Consider the following 21,711-nt stretch of genomic DNA (forward strand, 5'->3'; position numbering starts at 1 on the left):
TTTATTCTGCTCGGTGCCTGCATGTTTGAATAATCCTGCGTTGTCCTGAGAATGAGATCGGAAAATTCACGTTGTCACCTACCCCCTATCCCCGCCCTCATCCCTTGCGCTTAGCGGCGATTATATGGAAAAATGAAGATTCTGAGTGATAAATGTAGGATTCTAAAGTGTCATTCAGCCGTTTTGCCGACATGAAAACAACAATTATCCGTGAAATGACACAATGAATTATCAGTTTTGAACAGGAAGTGAATTTTATTATTGAGCCGTTTTAGACCAATATTGAAAAAAATGCTGGAGTGATTATCTACTTATGTTAGTGTCCAATGCTAAGTAGCTTCATGCTAATCATATGTCTCTTTTGAACATTGAGGGTCAAACAGAAAAGTGTGTTATAAGTATTTTTTTAGATTTGAATGGATTTTGTCCGTGAACATGTGGAATGGAACCATAAAATACAGTGTTTCACAAAACCTCTGCAGTTCAAGTGATTGTTGTATTTAGAGGTCGTACTCGTCTCTTTTTAGACCTTTTTATGCACAGAGTGGCCTCATATCGTCCGGGTTTTAGATCCGGTCGTACTCGGAAAGCCAAATATGATCCCAGAGGTGTTCCTGGTGTGAAGATGTTTGGGATCTGTAATACATTTGTGTACAGGAGGGATTTATTGGAATGGTTAGAGATGGTTCTAGATACTTAGATATATAGATTATTGCCAAATAACATACGATACAGACAAAGGTGGCGAGCAGTAGTAGAAGTGTGTTGTGGCACTTGGAACAAAACTCCTTTTTCGTTTACTTAATTGCAAAAAAAAACACGCATTCATAAATCAATCAGACGGTTTACTGCGTACTACATGTTTTGTGACTTCACATAAAATACTTTGATTCCGTTCACTGTAAAGGCTCGATTATGTCTGACACAAAAACCTGGTGCATCGCATGTGTTTTTTACTCTTTATTATTAAACACACAGCAACAAAACTTACATAACACAAACTAACCTATATAAATAAACTCTTATATGATAATAAGAATAAGAATAAGATCCATGTATATATATTTATATTCACGCACGCACGCACACACGCGCACACGCACACACACACTTATACAATAAGAATAATACAGTAATAAAAGATAAAATAAATCAAAAATAATTATAAATTATAATAATAAAGAAGATAAAAATAAATACATATTAAAAAAATATAAGAATAGGAATAATAATAAGAATACAAAATATATTTTTTTAAATATATATATATATTTTTTTAAAGATTAAAAAAAAAGGGTAGGACCGTAGGGAACTCTGAATATGTAAAGAATAAGGATTAGCAGATAGTGAACTAGCATCTAATGGAAAAAGGGATTAATGCATCTTATAGCAGGAAGTATTTTGTCCTTTGCTTGTTGAATTTGTCCATGTTTTTTAATATACTTTTTGAACCTGGGCTACAGTTTATGGAATCTATAATACAATAACACATCTTCAGCGATGGACATGTGTCTTCTCTCCACATCTGCACCGTGTTCACAGCTCTGACAGTTTTGCTCCAGAAACATAAATCCCATTTACATAAAAGGGATCTTTTTGTTGACATTTATACGACTCGTGGCATTGTTTAAAAATGTGGTGCCCTTTTTTCTTTCTACTTTTATACTCTGGCCTCATGTGCTGTACAACAGGTTCAAGATGCTGCGAGTGTGTCGTTTCTGCTGAAATATGGAAATGATTGAAGGTTTTATGTTTCGTTGACGCTCTGAATAGTGTAAATTATGAGCGATTACAAAGTCAGAGCTGTGTTTTTAATGTTTGAAACGCACATAATTCCGTCACGCTGCGGCGAGGGCAGCGACATTTCTGCATGCGCCTGGAGTTATTAAGAATGTCCATGTATTTGTCCGACTGTAGTGCAAACACGGCAACAACGTCTGACACAAACAAGTGAAGGATGAAACAAATAAAGGCAGAAAAAGTCTAGACTAGATCATTATTTATAGCGTCGTTTAAACGTCCGAAATGACACGGAGCTAATTCAAAGGAAAATAAATAACTAAAACCGCTGTATGTCACTTTTTAGATCGAAAATAGACAATGATATAAGTATTTGTTGTACTTAAAAACTTAGAAAAACCTGTGTCTTTACTGTGAGCGGACTGGAGTCTCCACAAACCTGACTCGTACTCGGCCTGGAGGAGCTCGTTTCCATGGAAATGTAGTTTTTTTTAGCTATAATCTTCCACAGCGCGACCTAGAACGTATTTATCTCCACGAAGAATGCTCAGAATCACGTTTCCAGCCGTTTCCATGGAGCCAGAATCCAGAAAGTGACACACTGTAGCTTTAAAACGTCTGCGAAGGAACGAAAAGTATTTTAAGTGCAAATGTAGTTGTATTTAAGTATGGTTCTACACTTATACACAGCCTAAAGTGGTTGCATGTTCCACAGTATGAAATGAGACTCATCTCTTTGTTTGCAGCCAGGTCGGATCTGTGGAAAGGAGACGCCGCTCAAGGTTTTCAGGACATTTTCTGGCTATAAAAACACATGCGATAGCTTAAAAATGCAAGCTGGACAAATGCTCCCAGGCCAAGCAGTAACATCTCCATGGAGACCAGCAGGGGGCAGACTCTCCACTGGAAAAGTTACATAGTGCACCTTTAACCAAGCGCTTATAAAACAGTGTCCAGCTTTGGAAAATATAACGAAATAAACAGGCGATAATTCTGCACTTCTGTCCATCCATCAGTTCCCGTTTTCTGTCCTGACGACATATGGTGACGGGGCGCCCCCCTCACGATGAACTACTCTGTTTACACTCAGTAGTTATCAGCGTTTTCTCCCGTCCAGGCTTAAAAGCTCCACTAAATTTCACATGTTTACAAAGTTTTGAACGCGCATATCTGTTTCTACGATCACATATTTCACACAGAGCATCAGTAAAAACATGAGCTACTGCTTTTCCAAAAGTCCCCGCGATGAATGCTCCACACGCCGACTCAGATGAACTCTACACAGCAGGGATTATGTCCAGGAAATTTCCATGACGACACAACAACAACCATTTATATTTGTGATTGTTTTATCGCTCCCAGTGAAATGCAACAAAAAATGTGAATAAGTGCAATTTATTTGGCCATTTCCTGCTGCATCTTTATCAAACAGATTGTGTGTATGTTTAAATATATTATGTTCTTTTATAATGACACACGATTTCCCACAATATTCTAGTGCATTTACTCTGCAAGACTGCCCCCTGGTGGAGCGTACAAACACGCACATGCCCCTGTCCTGAAACGCAAAGAATCCAGTTTGTCATTTTTCCCTGTCACTCATCTTTATTGTGGCTCAGCGATCACTTCAGATAAACATCGAGACGCGACGTGATCAACTGTGACTCGAGCAAAACTTTATCTGACGCCCCCAAACTCAGAAACATCAGACCGAACACCCCCAAACTCAGAAACATCAGCTCGAACGCCCCCAAACTCAGAAACATCAGACCAAACACCCCCAAACTCAGAAACATCAGACCAAACACCCCCAAACTCAGAAACATCAGACCAAACACCCGCAAACTCAGAAACATCAGACCAAACACCCCCAAACTCAGAAACATCAGACCAAACACCCCCAAACTCAGAAACATCAGACCAAACACCCGCAAACTCAGAAACATCAGACCAAACACCCCCAAACTCAGAAACATCAGCTCGAACGCCCCCAAACTCAGAAACATCAGACCAAACACCCGCAAACTCAGAAACATCAGCCCAAACGCCCCCAAACTCAGAAACATCAGACCAAACACCCCCAAACTCAGAAACATCAGCTCGAACGCCCCCAAACTCAGAAACATCAGACCAAACGCCCCCAAACTCAGAAACATCAGACCAAACACCCCCAAACTCAGAAACATCAGCTCGAACGCCCCCAAACTCAGAAACATCAGACCAAACACCCCCAAACTCAGAAACATCAGCTCGAACGCCCCCAAACTCAGAAACATCAGACCAAACACCCGCAAACTCAGAAACATCAGACCAAACACCCCCAAACTCAGAAACATCAGCTCGAACGCCCCCAAACTCAGAAACATCAGCCCAAACGCCCCCAAACTCAGAAACATCAGACCAAACACCCCCAAACTCAGAAACATCAGCTCGAACGCCCCCAAACTCAGAAACATCAGACCAAACGCCCCCAAACTCAGAAACATCAGACCAAACACCCCCAAACTCAGAAACATCAGCTCGAACGCCCCCAAACTCAGAAACATCAGACCAAACACCCGCAAACTCAGAAACATCAGACCAAACACCCCCAAACTCAGAAACATCAGCTCGAACGCCCCCAAACTCAGAAACATCAGACCAAACACCCCCAAACTCAGAAACATCAGACCAAACACCCCCAAACTCAGAAACATCAGACCAAACACCCCCAAACTCAGAAACATCAGACCAAACACCCCCAAACTCAGAAACATCAGACCAAACACCCCCAAACTCAGAAACATCAGACCAAACACCCCCAAACTCAGAAACATCAGACCAAACACCCCCAAACTCTGAAACATCAGACCAAACACCCCCAAACTCAGAAACATCAGACCAAACACCCCCAAACTCAGAAACATCAGACCAAACACCCCCAAACTCAGAAACATCAGACCAAACTCCCCAAACTCAGAAACATCAGACCAAACACCCCCAAACTCAGAAACATCAGACCAAACACCCCCAAACTCAGAAACATCAGACCAAACACCCCCAAACCATCTCGATTACGCCTCATCTTTGGTGCAAAAAAACGAGGTGAAAAGAAGCAGATCGCTGCTCGGACTCGGCGCCAGGACAGTGAGTGGAGTAAGTGCTGCGCTGGCGCTGGAGACTGTGGTCAGGAGACATGTTTGGACAAAGAGACAAGAGAGACGAGAGACGAGAGACAGAGGAAAGGCCAGACTGAAGTGGTCTGGGCCGTGCTGTGCCAAAGACGGCGTTCTCCCACAAAAATAACAATAATAATAGTGTTTGTAAAAGCTGCACCTTAATTAAGCGTAATAAAGAATTAAGAAAGACGTAATGAAGAAGAAGGTTTATTTCAGGATTAGTAACTTCTTTATTAAGAGGTTCAGAATCCTAATGTTACAGTCGTGCAGACAAACAACTGTTCATAAAACCTGCAGTTAAATATGACTTTATCAAATACATTTATATTTGAACTTAATTCATACAAAATAAAGTACCCTTGCAACAAATATAAATGTTAATATAAGTCAATATTGCACTTTAAGGACATTAGTTACTTAACAAGACCAAATAATTCCAACTAAACTAATTGCTCATTATTAATTAAATATTTTCTCATCTTTATTTTGGCTGTAAATATTAGTTATTAAGTGTTACTAATATTGACATAAATTGTTTCACCTAGTTCCAGCTAAAATAAGACTGCTCTTCTTTATGCTCCTTTTCTTTCATTGATTAAACTCACTGATGATGTAGTTTATATGTTATAAGTTAAAGGTGCACTACGTAACTTTCTGGTAGAAGCTCCGCCCCCTCTGGTCGCTCTAAACCTCACAGTTTGGTATTAAACTTATTTATTCTGCATTTATCCAAGTGCCATTGTTTATGTGGCTCAAAAATACCTTGAAGAACGAGCATTCTGCTGTGAGACGCCTCTCCACAGATCTGACCTGGTGGAACCTGCTTGTCTCCACGTTTAATGCCACACAGTGGAACATGCACCTTTTAATCTAACTCATTTGTTTTTCATCAAAGTAAAATAATAATATATGTTATATATTATATATTGTAATATAATATTGTTTGTACTTGAATGGAGCCGGAACATCCAGTGGTTTTATCAAACTAATGCACTTAAACATAATATATGTATAATATGTATATTATACAAACAATCATAAGAGTGACCGTAATGACTGATACAAAGTCCTTTTACTGATTGTTCATGATTATTATTGGAAAAATAGCTGAACTTTATTAAATGTATTTGGAGCTTAGAGCGAGCAATTGGACAGAATGTGAATCCTTATTCATATGTAATTATGAATCATGTCATTTATGATGTAGAAAATACAGCTGTCACTTTATAGAAGACTTTATAGGATTCGTTCTGTTTAGAAGAGAATATTAAAGAGTCAAAAGTACAACTTATGGCAGTTTGGGTCTGAGGGCCAACAAACATTTGTCTGATTTTGGCCCCGGGGCCATAGTTTGGGCCCCTGCACTAAACCTTTACACTTGAGTTCACTTTATCTCCCAGAATGCTTTGCCGACAGCTCTGAAGACCCCACATGAGAAGGCTCCGCCCAGCTCTGGCTCTCTTTTGTTCTAATGATTGAAATCTGAGTTTGGGACGTTCACAGGTTTATCTCTGGTGCATGTGCCTCACACAAGCTGAACGTCTCATGTCAACAACGTTCCTTCTTAAAAGCAGAACTATTAAAGTCTGGAAATGTGGTTAAACGGATCATATCTGTGATTTGACTGTTGACTGAATGTAATCTGTAGTTTCTTTTCTCAGGCGTTTCACTGCTGCAGCAAACGGTCTTCATGAAATCTCCAACGACAACAAACAAAGCAATAATGTTGTCAACGTGAAAAGTGAAAAGCATCATTGAAGCTATTATGTGCTAAATCCTCGTGTGCCAGCTGTAAAACATCCTTTACGCACCACTAGGGGGCGCTCTGTGGTGCGAGCTCCGGCTGAATGAACGACATGTGTGAAACAATCACAAACCATTCTGAGTTCAGAGGAAGAAAGTTCAGGAGTGTGAAACTTATGGAGAAGGGCGTGTCCGGTGTGAAATAACACGTGAAATATGCGCTAACATCACGTGGAAACAAGAGACTCTCTGGTGATGGAGGTGGTGCGTGGCCGGAGCAGCACCACCAGAGCAGCACCACCAGAGCAGCACCACCAGAGCAGCACCACCAGAGCAGCACCTCCAGAGCAGCACCACCACCAGAGCAGCAGCACCAGAGCAGCACCACCTCCAGAGCAGCACCACCACCAGAGCAGCACCACCAGAGCAGCACCACCAGAGCAGCACCACCAGAGCAGCACCACCAGAGCAGCACCACCAGAGCAGCACCACCAGAGCAGCACCTCCAGAGCAGCACCACCACCAGAGCAGCAGCACCAGAGCAGCACCACCTCCAGAGCAGCACCACCACCAGAGCAGCACCACCAGAGCAGCACCACCAGAGCAGCACCACCAGAGCAGCACCTCCAGAGCAGCACCACCACCAGAGCAGCAGCACCAGAGCAGCACCTCCAGAGCAGCACCACCAGAGCAGCACCTCCAGAGCAGCACCACCAGAGCAGCACCACCAGAGCAGCACCACCAGAGCAGCACCTCCAGAGCAGCACCACCACCAGAGCAGCAGCACCAGAGCAGCACCACCTCCAGAGCAGCACCACCACCAGAGCAGCACCACCAGAGCAGCACCACCAGAGCAGCACCACCAGAGCAGCACCACCAGAGCAGCACCACCAGAGCAGCACCTCCAGAGCAGCACCACCACCAGAGCAGCAGCACCAGAGCAGCACCTCCAGAGCAGCACCACCAGAGCAGCACCTCCAGAGCAGCACCACCAGAGCAGCAGCACCAGAGCAGCACCACCTCCAGAGCAGCACCACCAGAGCAGCACCTCCAGAGCAGCACCACCACCAGAGCAGCAGCACCAGAGCAGCACCACCAGAGCAGCACCACCAGAGCAGCACCTCCAGAGCAGCACCACCAGAGCAGCAGCACCAGAGCAGCACCACCTCCAGAGCAGCACCACCACCAGAGCAGCACCACCTCCAGAGCAGCACCACCAGAGCAGCACCACCAGAGCAGCACCTCCAGAGCAGCACCACCACCAGAGCAGCAGCACCAGAGCAGCACCACCTCCAGAGCAGCACCACCACCAGAGCAGCACCACCAGAGCAGCACCACCAGAGCAGCACCACCAGAGCAGCACCACCAGAGCAGCACCACCAGAGCAGCACCTCCAGAGCAGCACCACCACCAGAGCAGCAGCACCAGAGCAGCACCTCCAGAGCAGCACCACCAGAGCAGCACCTCCAGAGCAGCACCACCAGAGCAGCAGCACCAGAGCAGCACCACCTCCAGAGCAGCACCACCAGAGCAGCACCTCCAGAGCAGCACCACCACCAGAGCAGCAGCACCAGAGCAGCACCACCAGAGCAGCACCACCAGAGCAGCACCTCCAGAGCAGCACCACCAGAGCAGCAGCACCAGAGCAGCACCACCTCCAGAGCAGCACCACCACCAGAGCAGCACCACCTCCAGAGCAGCACCACCAGAGCAGCACCACCAGAGCAGCACCTCCAGAGCAGCACCACCAGAGCAGCAGCACCAGAGCAGCACCACCTCCAGAGCAGCACCACCACCAGAGCAGCACCACCTCCAGAGCAGCACCACCAGAGCAGCACCACCAGAGCAGCACCACCAGAGCAGCACCACCAGAGCAGCACCACCAGAGCAGCACCACCTCCAGAGCAGCACCACCTCCTCCCCCTCCTCCCCCTCCCGTGGTCCAGCCCTGGCGTGTGCATCCAGGTGACAGAGCGCGCTTTGGCCTGAGGGATGCAGCAGCCTCTGTCCGGCACATGGGCAGCGCAGTCCGGAGCAGGCGCAGCGCTCCTCTAGCTCTCATCCCGACATCTGCAGCGGGCGCGAGCGGGACTGCGGACCCCTCATCTCCCCCTGAGGACATCTGCAGCGGGCGCGAGCGGGACTGCGGACCCCTCATCTCCCCCTGAGGACATCTGCAGCGGGCGCGAGCGGGACTGCGGACCCCTCATCTCCCCCTGAGGACATCTGCAGCGGGCGCGAGCGGGACTGCGGACCCCTCATCTCCCCCTGAGGACATCTGCAGCGGGCGCGAGCGGGACTGCGGACCCCCATCGCGCACTTTCACCCCGCCAGAGGAGTCCCGACGTGTTCGATGCGCCATCATGCTCATCATCTCGTCCCGCAGTGCGCTGCTGTCCGTCTACTACCCGCAGATCTTCCTCATCCTCACCAGCGGTAGCTACCTGTACGTGTCCCGGCCGCGTGCGTGCGTGTGTGTGTCTGTGTGTGCGTGCGCGTCTGTGTGTGTGTGCGTGCGCGTGTGTCTGTGTGTGCGTGAATCACGCGGATGGCACGCGCTTTACGCACAGCACGGTCTGATCGCGGTGGTTCGGCAGTCGCAGGTGCGTAAAGTGTACGTAATGTGTGCATAAAATGTATAAGTGTACGTAAAGTGTACGTAATGTGTGCATAAAATGTATAAGTGTACGTAAAGTGTACGTAATGTGTGCATAAAATGTATAAGTGTACGTAAAGTGTGCGTAAAGCGTATAAGTGTACGTAAAGTGTGCGTAAAGTGTGCGTAAAGCGTATAAGTGTACGTAAAGTGTGCGTAAAGAGTATAAGTGTACGTAAAGTGTGCGTAAAGAGTATAAGTGTGCGTAAAGTGTGCGTAAAGTAACGGTTGTAACTCAATGTTTCCAAATCTAAAAATGGTCTTTTGGAAATGTAAAAAAAAAAAAAAAAAGAAGCTAATTGTGCACATGATCTCACACATGTGATAGTAGTTTAATCATTTATGACAAAATGAAACACGTAATCGCTTGGGTCTTTTGTCCAAGTCTGAGCGCACACTCCAACAACGGCGTGACTTCAACGCCTTTTATTCACTTTTTCTTTAATTACTTTCATGAACTGCTTCATAAGACTCAAACACGTGTGGCTGTATTACGCGTTACTCATTTGAACGGACCATTAGGCCAATAACGAGTGACCGGAGAGAGCGTGACCCACTCCGATATGAAAGTGTCAATCACGATATGTAGTAAAGCCGATGACGGTCACAGGCGCACACCTCGTTAGGACGGTCCCAGCTGCAGTCATGTCCCGGGCCGTATGGAAAAGGGTGATTCCGGGGCCCGCTCGGTGCCCACGGCCCTGTGTAACGAGGCCTGTGGCATTACGAGGCCCCGGAACGCTCAGAGGAACAGACCTGGACTGCCTCACGCTCGTTAAGGCAAAGCAGACAGTAATATATGGGCTTAAATGTTCATAAAAGACCTTTGTTCGGTTTCTTCCTGGATTAGACATAATTGATTGTGATGTCGGGGTAAATGTGGCCGCAAATATCTCACTCGTCGGGTTACTTCTGTTCGTTTGGCTCCGTGTTTATGCCATGGCAGGGATTGTTCGACTGTGGGCCAGGACGCAGAGGAGGACCGGTCTTTAAAATGGCTGGTTATGGAAATTGGGCGTGTAATTGATCGTTTTAAACACGTTGAATGATGTCGTTTTGCAGAATGCACCAAAGAATCTCACTGATACCAAAAAGTACAAACGTGAAATCTGGCAAACGCGTGCGGTTGGTTTATTCTCCATGTCTTAAGTGTCAGTTTGTGTGTTTGTGCGATTGTTGTTTGGTGTGAAATTGAGCACGTTCACGATCAAAGTTGAGACTAAACTGGGACAAGAGCTGGAATTAAATCTGGACTAAACAAGGACTAGAACAGGACCGAACCCAAGTCTACTTTTGGACTCAAACTGGGCTAAAACTAGGACCAAAAAAAGATGTGTGGACTTTGTTTGGTCCTGATCTAGTCCCCGTTTGGTCCTGATCTAGTCCTCGTGTTTGGTCCTGATCTAGTCCCCGTTTGGTCCTGATCTAGTCCTCGTGTTTGGTCCTGATCTAGTCCTCGTGTTTGGTCCTGATCTAGTCCTCGTGTTTGGTCCTGATCTAGTCCCCGTTTGGTCCTGATCCAGTCCCCGTTTGGTCCTGATCTAGTCCCCGTTTGGTCCTGATCTAGTCCTCGTGTTTGGTCCTGATCTAGTCCCCGTTTGGTCCTGATCTAGTCCTCGTGTTTGGTCCTGATCTAGTCCCCGTTTGGTCCTGATCTAGTCCTCGTGTTTGGTCCTGATCTAGTCCTCGTGTTTGGTCCTGATCTAGTCCCCGTTTGGTCCTGATCTAGTCCCCGTTTGGTCCTGATCTAGTCCCCGTTTGGTCCTGATCTAGTCCCCGTTTGGTCCTGATCTAGTCCTCGTGTTTGGTCCTGATCTAGTCCCCGTTTGGTCCTGATCTAGTCCCCGTTTGGTCCTGATCTAGTCCTCGTGTTTGGTCCTGATCTAGTCCTCGTGTTTGGTCCTGATCTAGTCCTCGTGTTTGGTCCTGATCTAGTCCCCGTTTGGTCCTGATCTAGTCCTCGTGTTTGGTCCTGATCTAGTCCCCGTGTTTGGTCCTGATCTAGTCCTCGTGTTTGGTCCTGATCTAGTCCTCGTGTTTGGTCCTGATCTAGTCCTCGTGTTTGGTCCTGATCTAGTCCTCATGTTTGGTCCTGATCTAGTCCCCGTTTGGTCCTGATCTAGTCCCCGTTTGGTCCTGATCTAGTCCCCGTTTGGTCCTGATCTAGTCCCCGTTTTTGGTCCTGATCTAGTCCTCGTGTTTGGTCCTGATCTAGTCCCCGTTTGGTCCTGATCTAGTCCTCGTGTTTGGTCCTGATCTAGTCCTCGTGTTTGGTCCTGATCTAGTCCCCGTTTGGTCCTGATCTAGTCCCCGTTTTTGGTCCTGATCTAGTCCTCGTGTTTGGTCCTGATCTAGTCCCCGTTTGGTCCTGATCTAGTCCCCGTTTGGTCCTGATCTAGTCCTCGTGTTTGGTCCTGATCTAGTCCTCGTGTTTGGTCCTGATCTAGTCCTCGTGTTTGGTCCTGATCTAGTCCCCGTTTGGTCCTGATCTAGTCCTCGTGTTTGGTCCTGATCTAGTCCTCGTGTTTGGTCCTGATCTAGTCCTCGTGTTTGGTCCTGATCTAGTCCTCGTGTTTGGTCCTGATCTAGTCCTCATGTTTGGTCCTGATCTAGTCCCCGTTTGGTCCTGATCTAGTCCCCGTTTGGTCCTGATCTAGTCCCCGTTTGGTCCTGATCTAGTCCCCGTTTGGTCCTGATCTAGTCCCCGTTTTTGGTCCTGATCTAGTCCTCGTGTTTGGTCCTGATCTAGTCCTCGTGTTTGGTCCTGATCTAGTCCCCGTTTGGTCCTGATCCAGTCCCCGTTTGGTCCTGATCTAGTCCCCGTTTGGTCCTGATCTAGTCCTCGTGTTTGGTCCTAATCTAGTCCTCGTGTTTGGTCCTGATCTAGTCCCCGTTTGGTCCTGATCCAGTCCCCGTTTGGTCCTGATCTAGTCCCCGTTTGGTCCTGATCTAGTCCTCGTGTTTGGTCCTGATCTAGTCCCCGTTTGGTCCTGATCTAGTCCTCGTGTTTGGTCCTGATCTAGTCCCCGTGTTTGGTCCTGAACTAGTCCTCGTGTTTGGTCCTGATCTAGTCCTCGTGTTTGGTCCTGATCTAGTCCTCGTGTTTGGTCCTGATCTAGTCCTCATGTTTGGTCCTGATCTAGTCCCCGTTTGGTCCTGATCTAGTCCCCGTTTGGTCCTGATCTAGTCCCCGTTTGGTCCTGATCTAGTCCCCGTTTGGTCCTGATCTAGTCCCCGTTTTTGGTCCTGATCTAGTCCTCGTGTTTGGTCCTGATCTAGTCCCCGTTTGGTCCTGATCTAGTCCTCGTGTTTGGTCCTGATCTAGTCCTCGTGTTTGGTCCTGATCTAGTCCCCGTTTGGTCCTGATCTAGTCCCCGTTTTTGGTCCTGATCTAGTCCTCGTGTTTGGTCCTGATCTAGTCCCCGTTTGGTCCTGATCTAGTCCCCGTTTGGTCCTGATCTAGTCCTCGTGTTTGGTCCTGATCTAGTCCTCGTGTTTGGTCCTGATCTAGTCCTCGTGTTTGGTCCTGATCTAGTCCCCGTTTGGTCCTGATCTAGTCCTCGTGTTTGGTCCTGATCTAGTCCCCGTGTTTGGTCCTGATCTAGTCCTCGTGTTTGGTCCTGATCTAGTCCTCGTGTTTGGTCCTGATCTAGTCCTCGTGTTTGGTCCTGATCTAGTCCTCGTGTTTGGTCCTGATCTAGTCCCCGTTTGGTCCTGATCTAGTCCCCGTTTGGTCCTGATCTAGTCCCCGTTTGGTCCTGATCTAGTCCCCGTTTTTGGTCCTGATCTAGTCCTCGTGTTTGGTCCTGATCTAGTCCTCGTGTTTGGTCCTGATCTAGTCCCCGTTTGGTCCTGATCCAGTCCCCGTTTGGTCCTGATCTAGTCCCCGTTTGGTCCTGATCTAGTCCTCGTGTTTGGTCCTAATCTAGTCCTCGTGTTTGGTCCTGATCTAGTCCCCGTTTGGTCCTGATCCAGTCCCCGTTTGGTCCTGATCTAGTCCCCGTTTGGTCCTGATCTAGTCCTCGTGTTTGGTCCTGATCTAGTCCCCGTTTGGTCCTGATCTAGTCCTCGTGTTTGGTCCTGATCTAGTCCTCGTGTTTGGTCCTGATCTAGTCCTCGTGTTTGGTCCTGATCTAGTCCCCGTTTGGTCCTGATCTAGTCCCCGTTTTTGGTCCTGATCTAGTCCTCGTGTTTGGTCCTGATCTAGTCCCCGTTTGGTCCTGATCTAGTCCCCGTTTTTGGTCCTGATCTAGTCCTCGTGTTTGGTCCTGATCTAGTCCTCGTGTTTGGTCCTGATCTAGTCCCCGTTTGGTCCTAATCTAGTCCTCGTGTTTGGTCCTGATCTAGTCCCCGTTTGGTCCTGATCTAGTCCCCGTTTGGTCCTGATCTAGTCCTCGTGTTTGGTCCTAATCTAGTCCTCGTGTTTGGTCCTGATCTAGTCCCCGTTTGGTCCTGATCCAGTCCCCGTTTGGTCCTGATCTAGTCCTCGTGTTTGGTCCTGATCTAGTCCCCGTTTGGTCCTGATCTAGTCCTCGTGTTTGGTCCTGATCTAGTCCTCGTGTTTGGTCCTGATCTAGTCCCCGTTTGGTCCTGATCTAGTCCCCGTTTTTGGTCCTGATCTAGTCCCCGTTTGGTCCTGATCCAGTCCCCGTTTGGTCCTGATCTAGTCCCCGTTTTTGGTCCTGATCTAGTCCTCGTGTTTGGTCCTAATCTAGTCCTCGTGTTTGGTCCTGATCTAGTCCCCGTTTGGTCCTAATCTAGTCCTCTTGTTTGGTCCTAATCTAGTCCTCGTGTTTGGTCCTGAACTAGTCCCCGTTTGGTCCTGATCTAGTCCTCGTTCAGTCACGATCAACCTTTATCTAGTCCTGATCTAGTCCTTGATCTAGACCTCGTTTAGTACTGATCTTGTCCCCGTTTGGTCCTGATCTAGTCCCCGTTTGGTCCTGATCTAGTCCTCGTGTTTGGTCCTGTTCTAGTCCTCGTTTAGTCCTGATCTAGTCCCCGTTTGGTCCTGATCTAGTCCTCGTTTAGTCATGTTCTAGTCCTCGTTTAGTCCTGCTCTAGTCCTCGTTTAGTCCTGATCTAGTCCCCGTTTGGTCCTGATCTAGTCCTCGTTTAGTCATGTTCTAGTCCTCGTTTAGTCCTGCTCTAGTCCTCGTTTAGTCCTGCTCTAGTCCTCGTTTAGTCCTGTTCTAGTCCTCGTTTAGTCCTGTTCTAGTCCTCGTTTAGTCCTGCTCTAGTCCTCGTTTAGTCCTGTTCTAGTCCTCGTTTAGTCCTGTTCTAGTCCTCGTTTAGTCCTGTTCTAGTCCTCGTTTAGTCCTGTTCTAGTCCTCGTTTAGTCCTGTTCTAGTCCTCGTTTAGTCCTGTTCTAGTCCTCGTTTAGTCCTGCTCTGATGTGTGTTTAGTGTCGGGTTTAGTCTTGGTTTAGTCCCAGTTTTGATGGCGAATGTGTGAATGTTTAAACTCATCCTAAATCAGCAAATACAAACCAACAGTTTTCCTGATAAAAATTACGTTAAATTTGATAATCACTATTTTCAGGCGAGTTACAGAAAGCATCCTCAAACGTTTGGGGGTCCGCGTCTCAAACGTTTAGGGGTCCGCGTCTCAAACGTTTGGGGGTCCGCGTCTCAAACGTTTGGGGGTCCGCGTCTCAAACGTTTGGGGGTCCGCGTCTCAAACGTTTAGGGGTCCGCGTCTCAAACGTTTGGGGGTCCGCGTCTCAAACGTTTAGGGGTCCGCGTCTCAAACGTTTGGGGGTCCGCGTCTCAAACGTTTGGGGGTCTGCGTCTCAAACGTCTCAAACGTTTGGGGGTCCGCGTCTCAAACGTTTGGGGGTCCGCGTCTCAAACGTTTGGGGGTCCGCGTCTCAAACGTTTGGGGGTCTGCGTCTCAAACGTCTCAAACGTTTGGGGGTCCGCGTCTCAAACGTTTGGGGGTCCGCGTCTCAAACGTTTGGGGGTCCGCGTCTCAAACGTTTGGGGGTCCGCGTCTCAAACGTTTGGGGGTCCGCGTCTCAAACGTTTAGGGGTCCGTGTCTCAAACGTTTGGGGGTCCGCGTCTCAAACGTTTGGGGGTCCGCGTCTCAAACGTTTGGGGGTCTGCGTCTCAAACGTCTCAAACGTTTGGGGGTCCGCGTCTCAAACGTTTGGGGGTCCGTGTCTCAAACGTTTGGGGGTCCGCGTCTCAAACGTTTGGGGGTCCGTGTCTCAAACGTTTGGGGGTCCGCGTCTCAAGCGTTTGGGGGTCCGCGTCTCAAACGTTTGGGGGTCCGCGTCTCAAACGTTTGGGGGTCCGCGTCTCAAACGTTTGGGGGTCCGCGTCTCAAACGTTTGGGGGTCCGCGTCTCAAACGTTTGGGGGTCCGTTTGGGGGTCTGCGTCTCAAACGTTTGGGGGTCCGTTTGGGGGTCTGCGTCTCAAACGTTTGGGGGTCCGTGTCTCAAACGTTTGGGGGTCTGCGTCTCAAACGTTTGGGGGTCCGCGTCTCAAACGTCTCAAACGTTTGGGGGTCCGTGTCTCAAACGTCTCAAACGTTTGGGGGTCCGCGTCTCAAACGTTTGGGGGTCCGCGTCTCAAACGTTTGGGGGTCCGCGTCTCAAACGTTTGGGGGTCCGCGTCTCAAACGTTTGGGGGTCCGTGTCCCGCTGAAACGTCCCGTTCCGTCTCCCGCTGCGTTTGATATTCTCCGTTTGTGCTTTCTCCGTAGGGCGCTGTCCTCGGTGGTCGCTTTAGGGGCCAACATCATCTGTAATAAGATCCCGGGACTGGCCCCGCGGCAGAGGGCCCTGTGCCAGAGCCGCCCGGACGCCATCATCGTGATCGGGGAGGGGGCGCAGCAGGGCATCAACGAGTGCCAGTACCAGTTCAGATACGGGCGCTGGAACTGCTCCGCTCTGGGGGAGAGGACCGTGTTCGGACAAGAGCTCAGAGTAGGTCAGTCTGTCAGCGCTCTGCAAATGTCTGGAACCGTTCATCCACTGACGGGAAATGATCAACACGTATGACAAAAGTCCACTAAAATATGTATAAACTCATTTGTGATTCAGGTGTGAACACGGAATGGAATAGATAGTATTGGACTGTACTTTAGAACTGTACTTCCTCCATCGGGCTGTGTTTGTGTGTTTATTGACAACACACAAACACTGGTCTGTAAATAAGAGTATCAAGAGTTAAAGAAGACTAAATTACCGTATTTTTCGGACTATACATTTTTCATAGTTTTGGCCCCAGAGCGACTTATTTGTGATGATATTCGTTATTTTCACACTGGCAACCGCAGGAGGGCGCTCCAGGCTCTAAGTGACTCTAATCTGCACTTCCTCTTCCTCTGGAGTTTGTGGAGTTGTTTAGAAGTGACACAGAGGAAGAAGAATTGAATGGATTTAGTGATTTGGGGTAAAACTGATGCTTTGCTAAACTTGTTAGCATGTTCTTTATGCTATAGTTATCTGAATAACTGTTCATATGTTACGTTAACATACCAGACATTTACCACAGTTCTGTCTGTGCCTCATGTAGCTGAAGGTGTTAGCGTTAGCATACGTCATGTAGCTGAAGGTGTTAGCGTTAGCATACATCATGTAGCTGAAGGTGTTAGCGTTAGCATACGTCATGTAGCTGAAGGTGTTAGCGTTAGCATACGTACACCTATTCACCATGTTCTCTCATCTGTTATTATTTTAAACTGCATTTCAAGATGAAATGTCTGTTCTTGGTTCTTGGATTTTATCAAATACATTTCCCCCCAAAAATACGACTTACATATGTTTTTTCTTCTCTATTATGCCTTTTTTGGCTGGTGCAACTTATAGTCCAAAAAATACGGTAATCTTTTTGGATGTATTGTACTTTATTCTCTCTTCTAACAGAGTGAACAGAGCGGCTGGTCGACAGTTCCTTTTGTTTGTTTGTTCAGAGTTATGAGCAAACTCTGGGGGATTATGTGTCCTCGCTTCACAGAACAAAGTCTTTCTAGATTTTCTTAGAAGCTCATTAAGGAACCACTTGTGTAAATTATGTTCCGAGTTCAAAATGTTTTGTTATGGTTTCGCCGTGGCGTTTGGAGTCATCTTTAATCCGACGGCTCTGGAAGCAATCGCCTTCTCCAACAGAGGAGACAAGCAGACGTCTGGACGCTTTCATTTCTTTAGTCAAAGGGAAATATCTCTACTCTCCAGTGAAATGTGCTTTAATTCAAAGAAGCGCTGGAATAAAACGTCTTTACTGACATTTACTGACACAATTAAAATGGAACAAACAGAAAGTGGCGAACGAGGATTTAAAATGAATTCAAAGTGAGAGTTTATCGTGTGAACGGCAAACGCGTCGTGGTCGTCAGCGTCAGATTTGAACAATGCCGACCTTTTCTAAATGAAGGTTGTACCGTGTGGGCAGTGTAAGCGTTTCAATATTTCAGGGTAATTTCAGGAACAATAACTTGGAGTCACAAACTGTTTAGACTCCGACCGTCCAACATGTCAGTCGGGGTCTTTGCGGTTTTAAAAACACTCGTCTTTGACTTCAGACCGACCCCCGTGTGGCAAGCGACCTCGTCCTGATTGACCTGCCGGGCCCGTGAGGTTATTAAGCGGAGAGAAAGGCCAGAGATCCTCACGCTAACCACTAATTGAAATCAGCTACAGCAGCTGGATGGCAACAATGAAGCCCTGCGTGCGCCGAGCGAACAATCCAAACAAATCACGGTGTCAGGAGATGACTGCTTGGCTGTAGTAATGCCCAACAGCCCCGAACGCTGCCTGCGCAACATAAGGGAAAGGGTCACGGACTGCGCCTGATGAGAGAAGACTTGAGAGTTTGTTATGAATTATGGACCGAGAGAACCACAAGCTCAATAGGTTTTCCGTGTCAGTTTGTCAGACTGGAGGAAAGCCAGTGCAACAGAAGAGAGAGGCCGTGAAGAGAGAAGAGAGAAGGATGACATTGTCCGAGCCGGAGAAGGGGAAATGTGCTCTACAGTGAGTTAAAGACGCACTTCTAAACACACGGCCTGTTTGACCTTTAAGGCCTTCGACCGGACAGGGCTTTGAGGGTTCACTTCAAGACAAGTGCACTCACGACAAAGGGACTGAGAGACAAGTGCACTCACGACAGAGGGACCGAGAGACAAGTGCACTCACGACAGAGGGACTGAGAGACAAGTGCACTCACGACAAAGGGACCGAGAGACAAGTGCACTCACGACAAAGGGACTGAGAGACAAGTGCACTCACGACAAAGGGACCGAGAGACAAGTGCACTCACGACAGAGGGACCGAGAGACAAGTGCACTCACGACAGAGGGACTGAGAGACAAGTGCACTCACGACAAAGGGACCGAGAGACAAGTGCACTCACGACAGAGGGACCGAGAGACAAGTGCACTCACGACAGAGGGACTGAGAGACAAGTGCACTCACGACAAAGGGACCGAGAGACAAGTGCACTCACGACAGAGGGACTGAGAGACAAGTGCACTCACGACAGAGGGACTGAGAGACAAGTGCACTCACGACAGAGGGACCGAGAGACAAGTGCACTCACGACAGAGGGACTGAGAGACAAGTGCACTCACGACAAAGGGACCGAGAGACAAGTGCACTCACGACAGAGGGACCGAGACAAGTGCACTCACGACAGAGGGACCGAGAGACAAGTGCACTCACGACAGAGGGACCGAGACAAGTGCACTCACGACAAAGGGACCGAGAGACAAGTGCACTCACGACAGAGGGACCGAGACAAGTGCACTCACGACAGAGGGACTGAGAGACAAGTGCACTCACGACAGAGGGACCGAGAGACAAGTGCACTCACGACAGAGGGACCGAGACAAGTGCACTCACGACAATATTTTGATAGTTTGTCGGTGTCAGATTAGGTGAAATGATAATACTTGGTAATATGAATAAATGGTAATATTAAATTGACTCAAAGACAAGAGAATATGATATTAAAGAATCGTAGAGGATGAGTGGTACAAATACTCGTGTGTTCAGGCGTTGGCGCTGTGAGTAGCTGCATAATGAAGTCGGAGACGGCCTCAGCCACCGTCGACCGCACCGTCTCTGCAAATGAAGAAGAAAAAAAAACTTTCACTGATGATAAATAATGAGCTGTGGTCGTTTCCAGGAAGCCGAGAGGCGGCGTTCACCTACGCCATCACGGCGGCTGGAGTGGCCCACGCCGTGACGGCCGCCTGCAGCCAGGGCAACCTGAGCCAGTGCGGCTGCGACCGGGACAAGCAGGGCTACCACGACCAGGAGGAGGGCTGGAAGTGGGGCGGCTGCTCGGCGGACGTCAAGTACGGGGTGGAGTTCTCCAGGAGGTTTGTGGACGCGCGGGAGATCAAGAAGAACGCACGGAGACTCATGAACCTCCACAACAACGAGGCGGGAAGAAAGGTACGATCCAGAGAGAGTATTTGTATGAAATGGGGACAAATCTGTTACTGTTTAGGGAGAAACTGCAGCTCTGGCCCAGAAGGTGACGTCGAGTGAGAACGCTCAAAATATAATGTCGACCGTTCTGGGTTTGCATAGATTATTTTCCATCTTTGCTACGGTGCGTTTGTGGATAGAACTAATGTGCGAAATAAACAAATCACAACATTTCCCGTTCGCGAAGAAAAACATGTTTGACAAGAAAACAATTTAGGCACAAAAGGGAAAATAGTGTCTAATGTTGAATACAAACCGGTCTGAGACCACAGAGGAACTTTACACATCAGCTGCAGAAATGCAAAGGCCCATTTTTAGTCCAGGGATTCAGTTAATTTCAACATGGATCTAATTTGACAAATAATTACCATATTACCATTTTTTCATAGTTTTGGCCGGGATGCGACTTATACTTATATTTATACTGATATGCTCATACTCCAGAGCGACTTATAGGTGATATTATTCATTATTTTCACACTTGCAACCGCATTTCATACTCCAGTGCGACTTATATATGTTTTTTTCTTCTCTATTATGCTTTTTTTGGCTGGTGCGACTTATACTCCGGTGCGACTTATACTCCGGAAAATACAGTATTTAAATTACATAGTTAGCAAATACTCAACATTTATCTTGGCTTCAGCTGAAATGGATAAAACATTTACCTTTAAATGATCAAACAGCGTCAGAATAATGTTCAGAACCCTTTTATTCAGTCAGGCCTTAGAATGACAGTTGCTTTAGAGATGGATTTCCCTGTGTATTGTTGTCTGTTGCTCACCGTAAGTTCTGCGTTTTATTATTTCATTGTGTTTGTGTCTGTGAAACGTGCCGTACACGTCACATTTGACTTACTTAGCGTCGCACAGTGGCAGCGCTCACAGCTGAACCGCCTCTTCCTCTGTGTTCAGATCCTGGAGGAGAAGATGAAGCTGGAGTGTAAATGCCACGGCGTGTCCGGCTCCTGCACCACAAAGACGTGCTGGATCACGCTGCCCAAGTTCAGGGAGATCGGGTACCTGCTGAAGGAGCGCTACAGCGGCGCCGTGCAGGTGGAGCCCGTGCGAGCGTCCCGACTCCGCCAGCCGTCGTTTCTGCGTCTCAAGATGGCGCGGGGCTACCAGAAGCCCACGGACACGGACCTGGTGTACCTGGAGCGCTCCCCGAACTACTGCGAGGAGGACAAGGTCACGGGGAGCACGGGCACGCGGGGGAGGCTCTGCAACGGGACGTCCGCCGGCGCCGGCGGGTGCGGTGCCATGTGCTGCGGGCGAGGGTTCGACAGCCACCAGTACACCCGGGTGTGGCAGTGCAACTGCAAGTTCCACTGGTGCTGCTTCGTCAAGTGCAACACGTGCAGCGAGAGGTCAGAGGTCTTCACGTGCAAATAATGGAGCGGCCACCACAAAACAGGACTTTCAATTTGAAGTGAAGAACATGACGTATTTATTCAATATTTTGCACATTTTTGAATCCTTGGGAGATTTACTTAAGGAGAGACAAAGATTAAATGCAAGATGCTGGGCTCGATGCTTGGACATGTGAGAGCCAAAAGGAAAAAGCAAAAGGAGGACAAACATCTTTGAAAGATGCAACAAACTGACAATAGGCGGGTCAGAATGGAGCGTGAACTGGACACGCCTCTGACCACCAGTAACAGCAAATTGTAGCTCAAGCAGCAACTGTAAACTCACACTGTATGTTTGAACACTGAAAATAAACTATTTATGTTAAAGATGCTAAAGTCTTATAGGACAAATAACAGCTTCAAATCTTTTTGTTTTCAACACTAGCAGCGTCTCGGCTGAGCTCCAGAGCCTGTTTTAGCGGCTTTTTGAACCTTTGCACTTGAATAGTGACATTTGCTCTTATTATGGGACATTGCCAAGATGAATAGTTCTCAGTTTTTACAGATCCCTCATGGACGTTTGTCCCCCTGGGGCCCAGGCCCTCATTAGCAGGAGCCTCAGG

The 21,711-nt window shown here is 48.0% G+C and overlaps 1 protein-coding gene across 1 annotated transcript; it reads left to right on the forward strand.

Moving 5' to 3' along the window:
* Positions 1 to 8,988: 8,988 nt before the first annotated feature.
* Positions 8,989 to 21,586, forward strand: wnt7ba (wingless-type MMTV integration site family, member 7Ba). Its single transcript, XM_072453239.1, has 4 exons — positions 8,989 to 9,087; positions 16,005 to 16,231; positions 19,430 to 19,701; positions 20,652 to 21,586. The coding sequence occupies exons 1-4, from the start codon at positions 9,005 to 9,007 to the stop codon at positions 21,129 to 21,131; spliced, it is 1,062 nt and encodes a 353-aa protein (XP_072309340.1). The 5' UTR covers positions 8,989 to 9,004; the 3' UTR covers positions 21,132 to 21,586.
* The last annotated feature ends 125 nt before the right edge of the window (positions 21,587 to 21,711 follow it).

The sequence above is a fragment of the Eucyclogobius newberryi genome, unplaced genomic scaffold (genome assembly GCF_026437365.1).
Source record: "Eucyclogobius newberryi isolate DKJ021-1_F unplaced genomic scaffold, fEucNew1.0.hap1 SCAF_2, whole genome shotgun sequence".
NCBI lineage: Eukaryota > Metazoa > Chordata > Actinopteri > Gobiiformes > Gobiidae > Eucyclogobius > Eucyclogobius newberryi.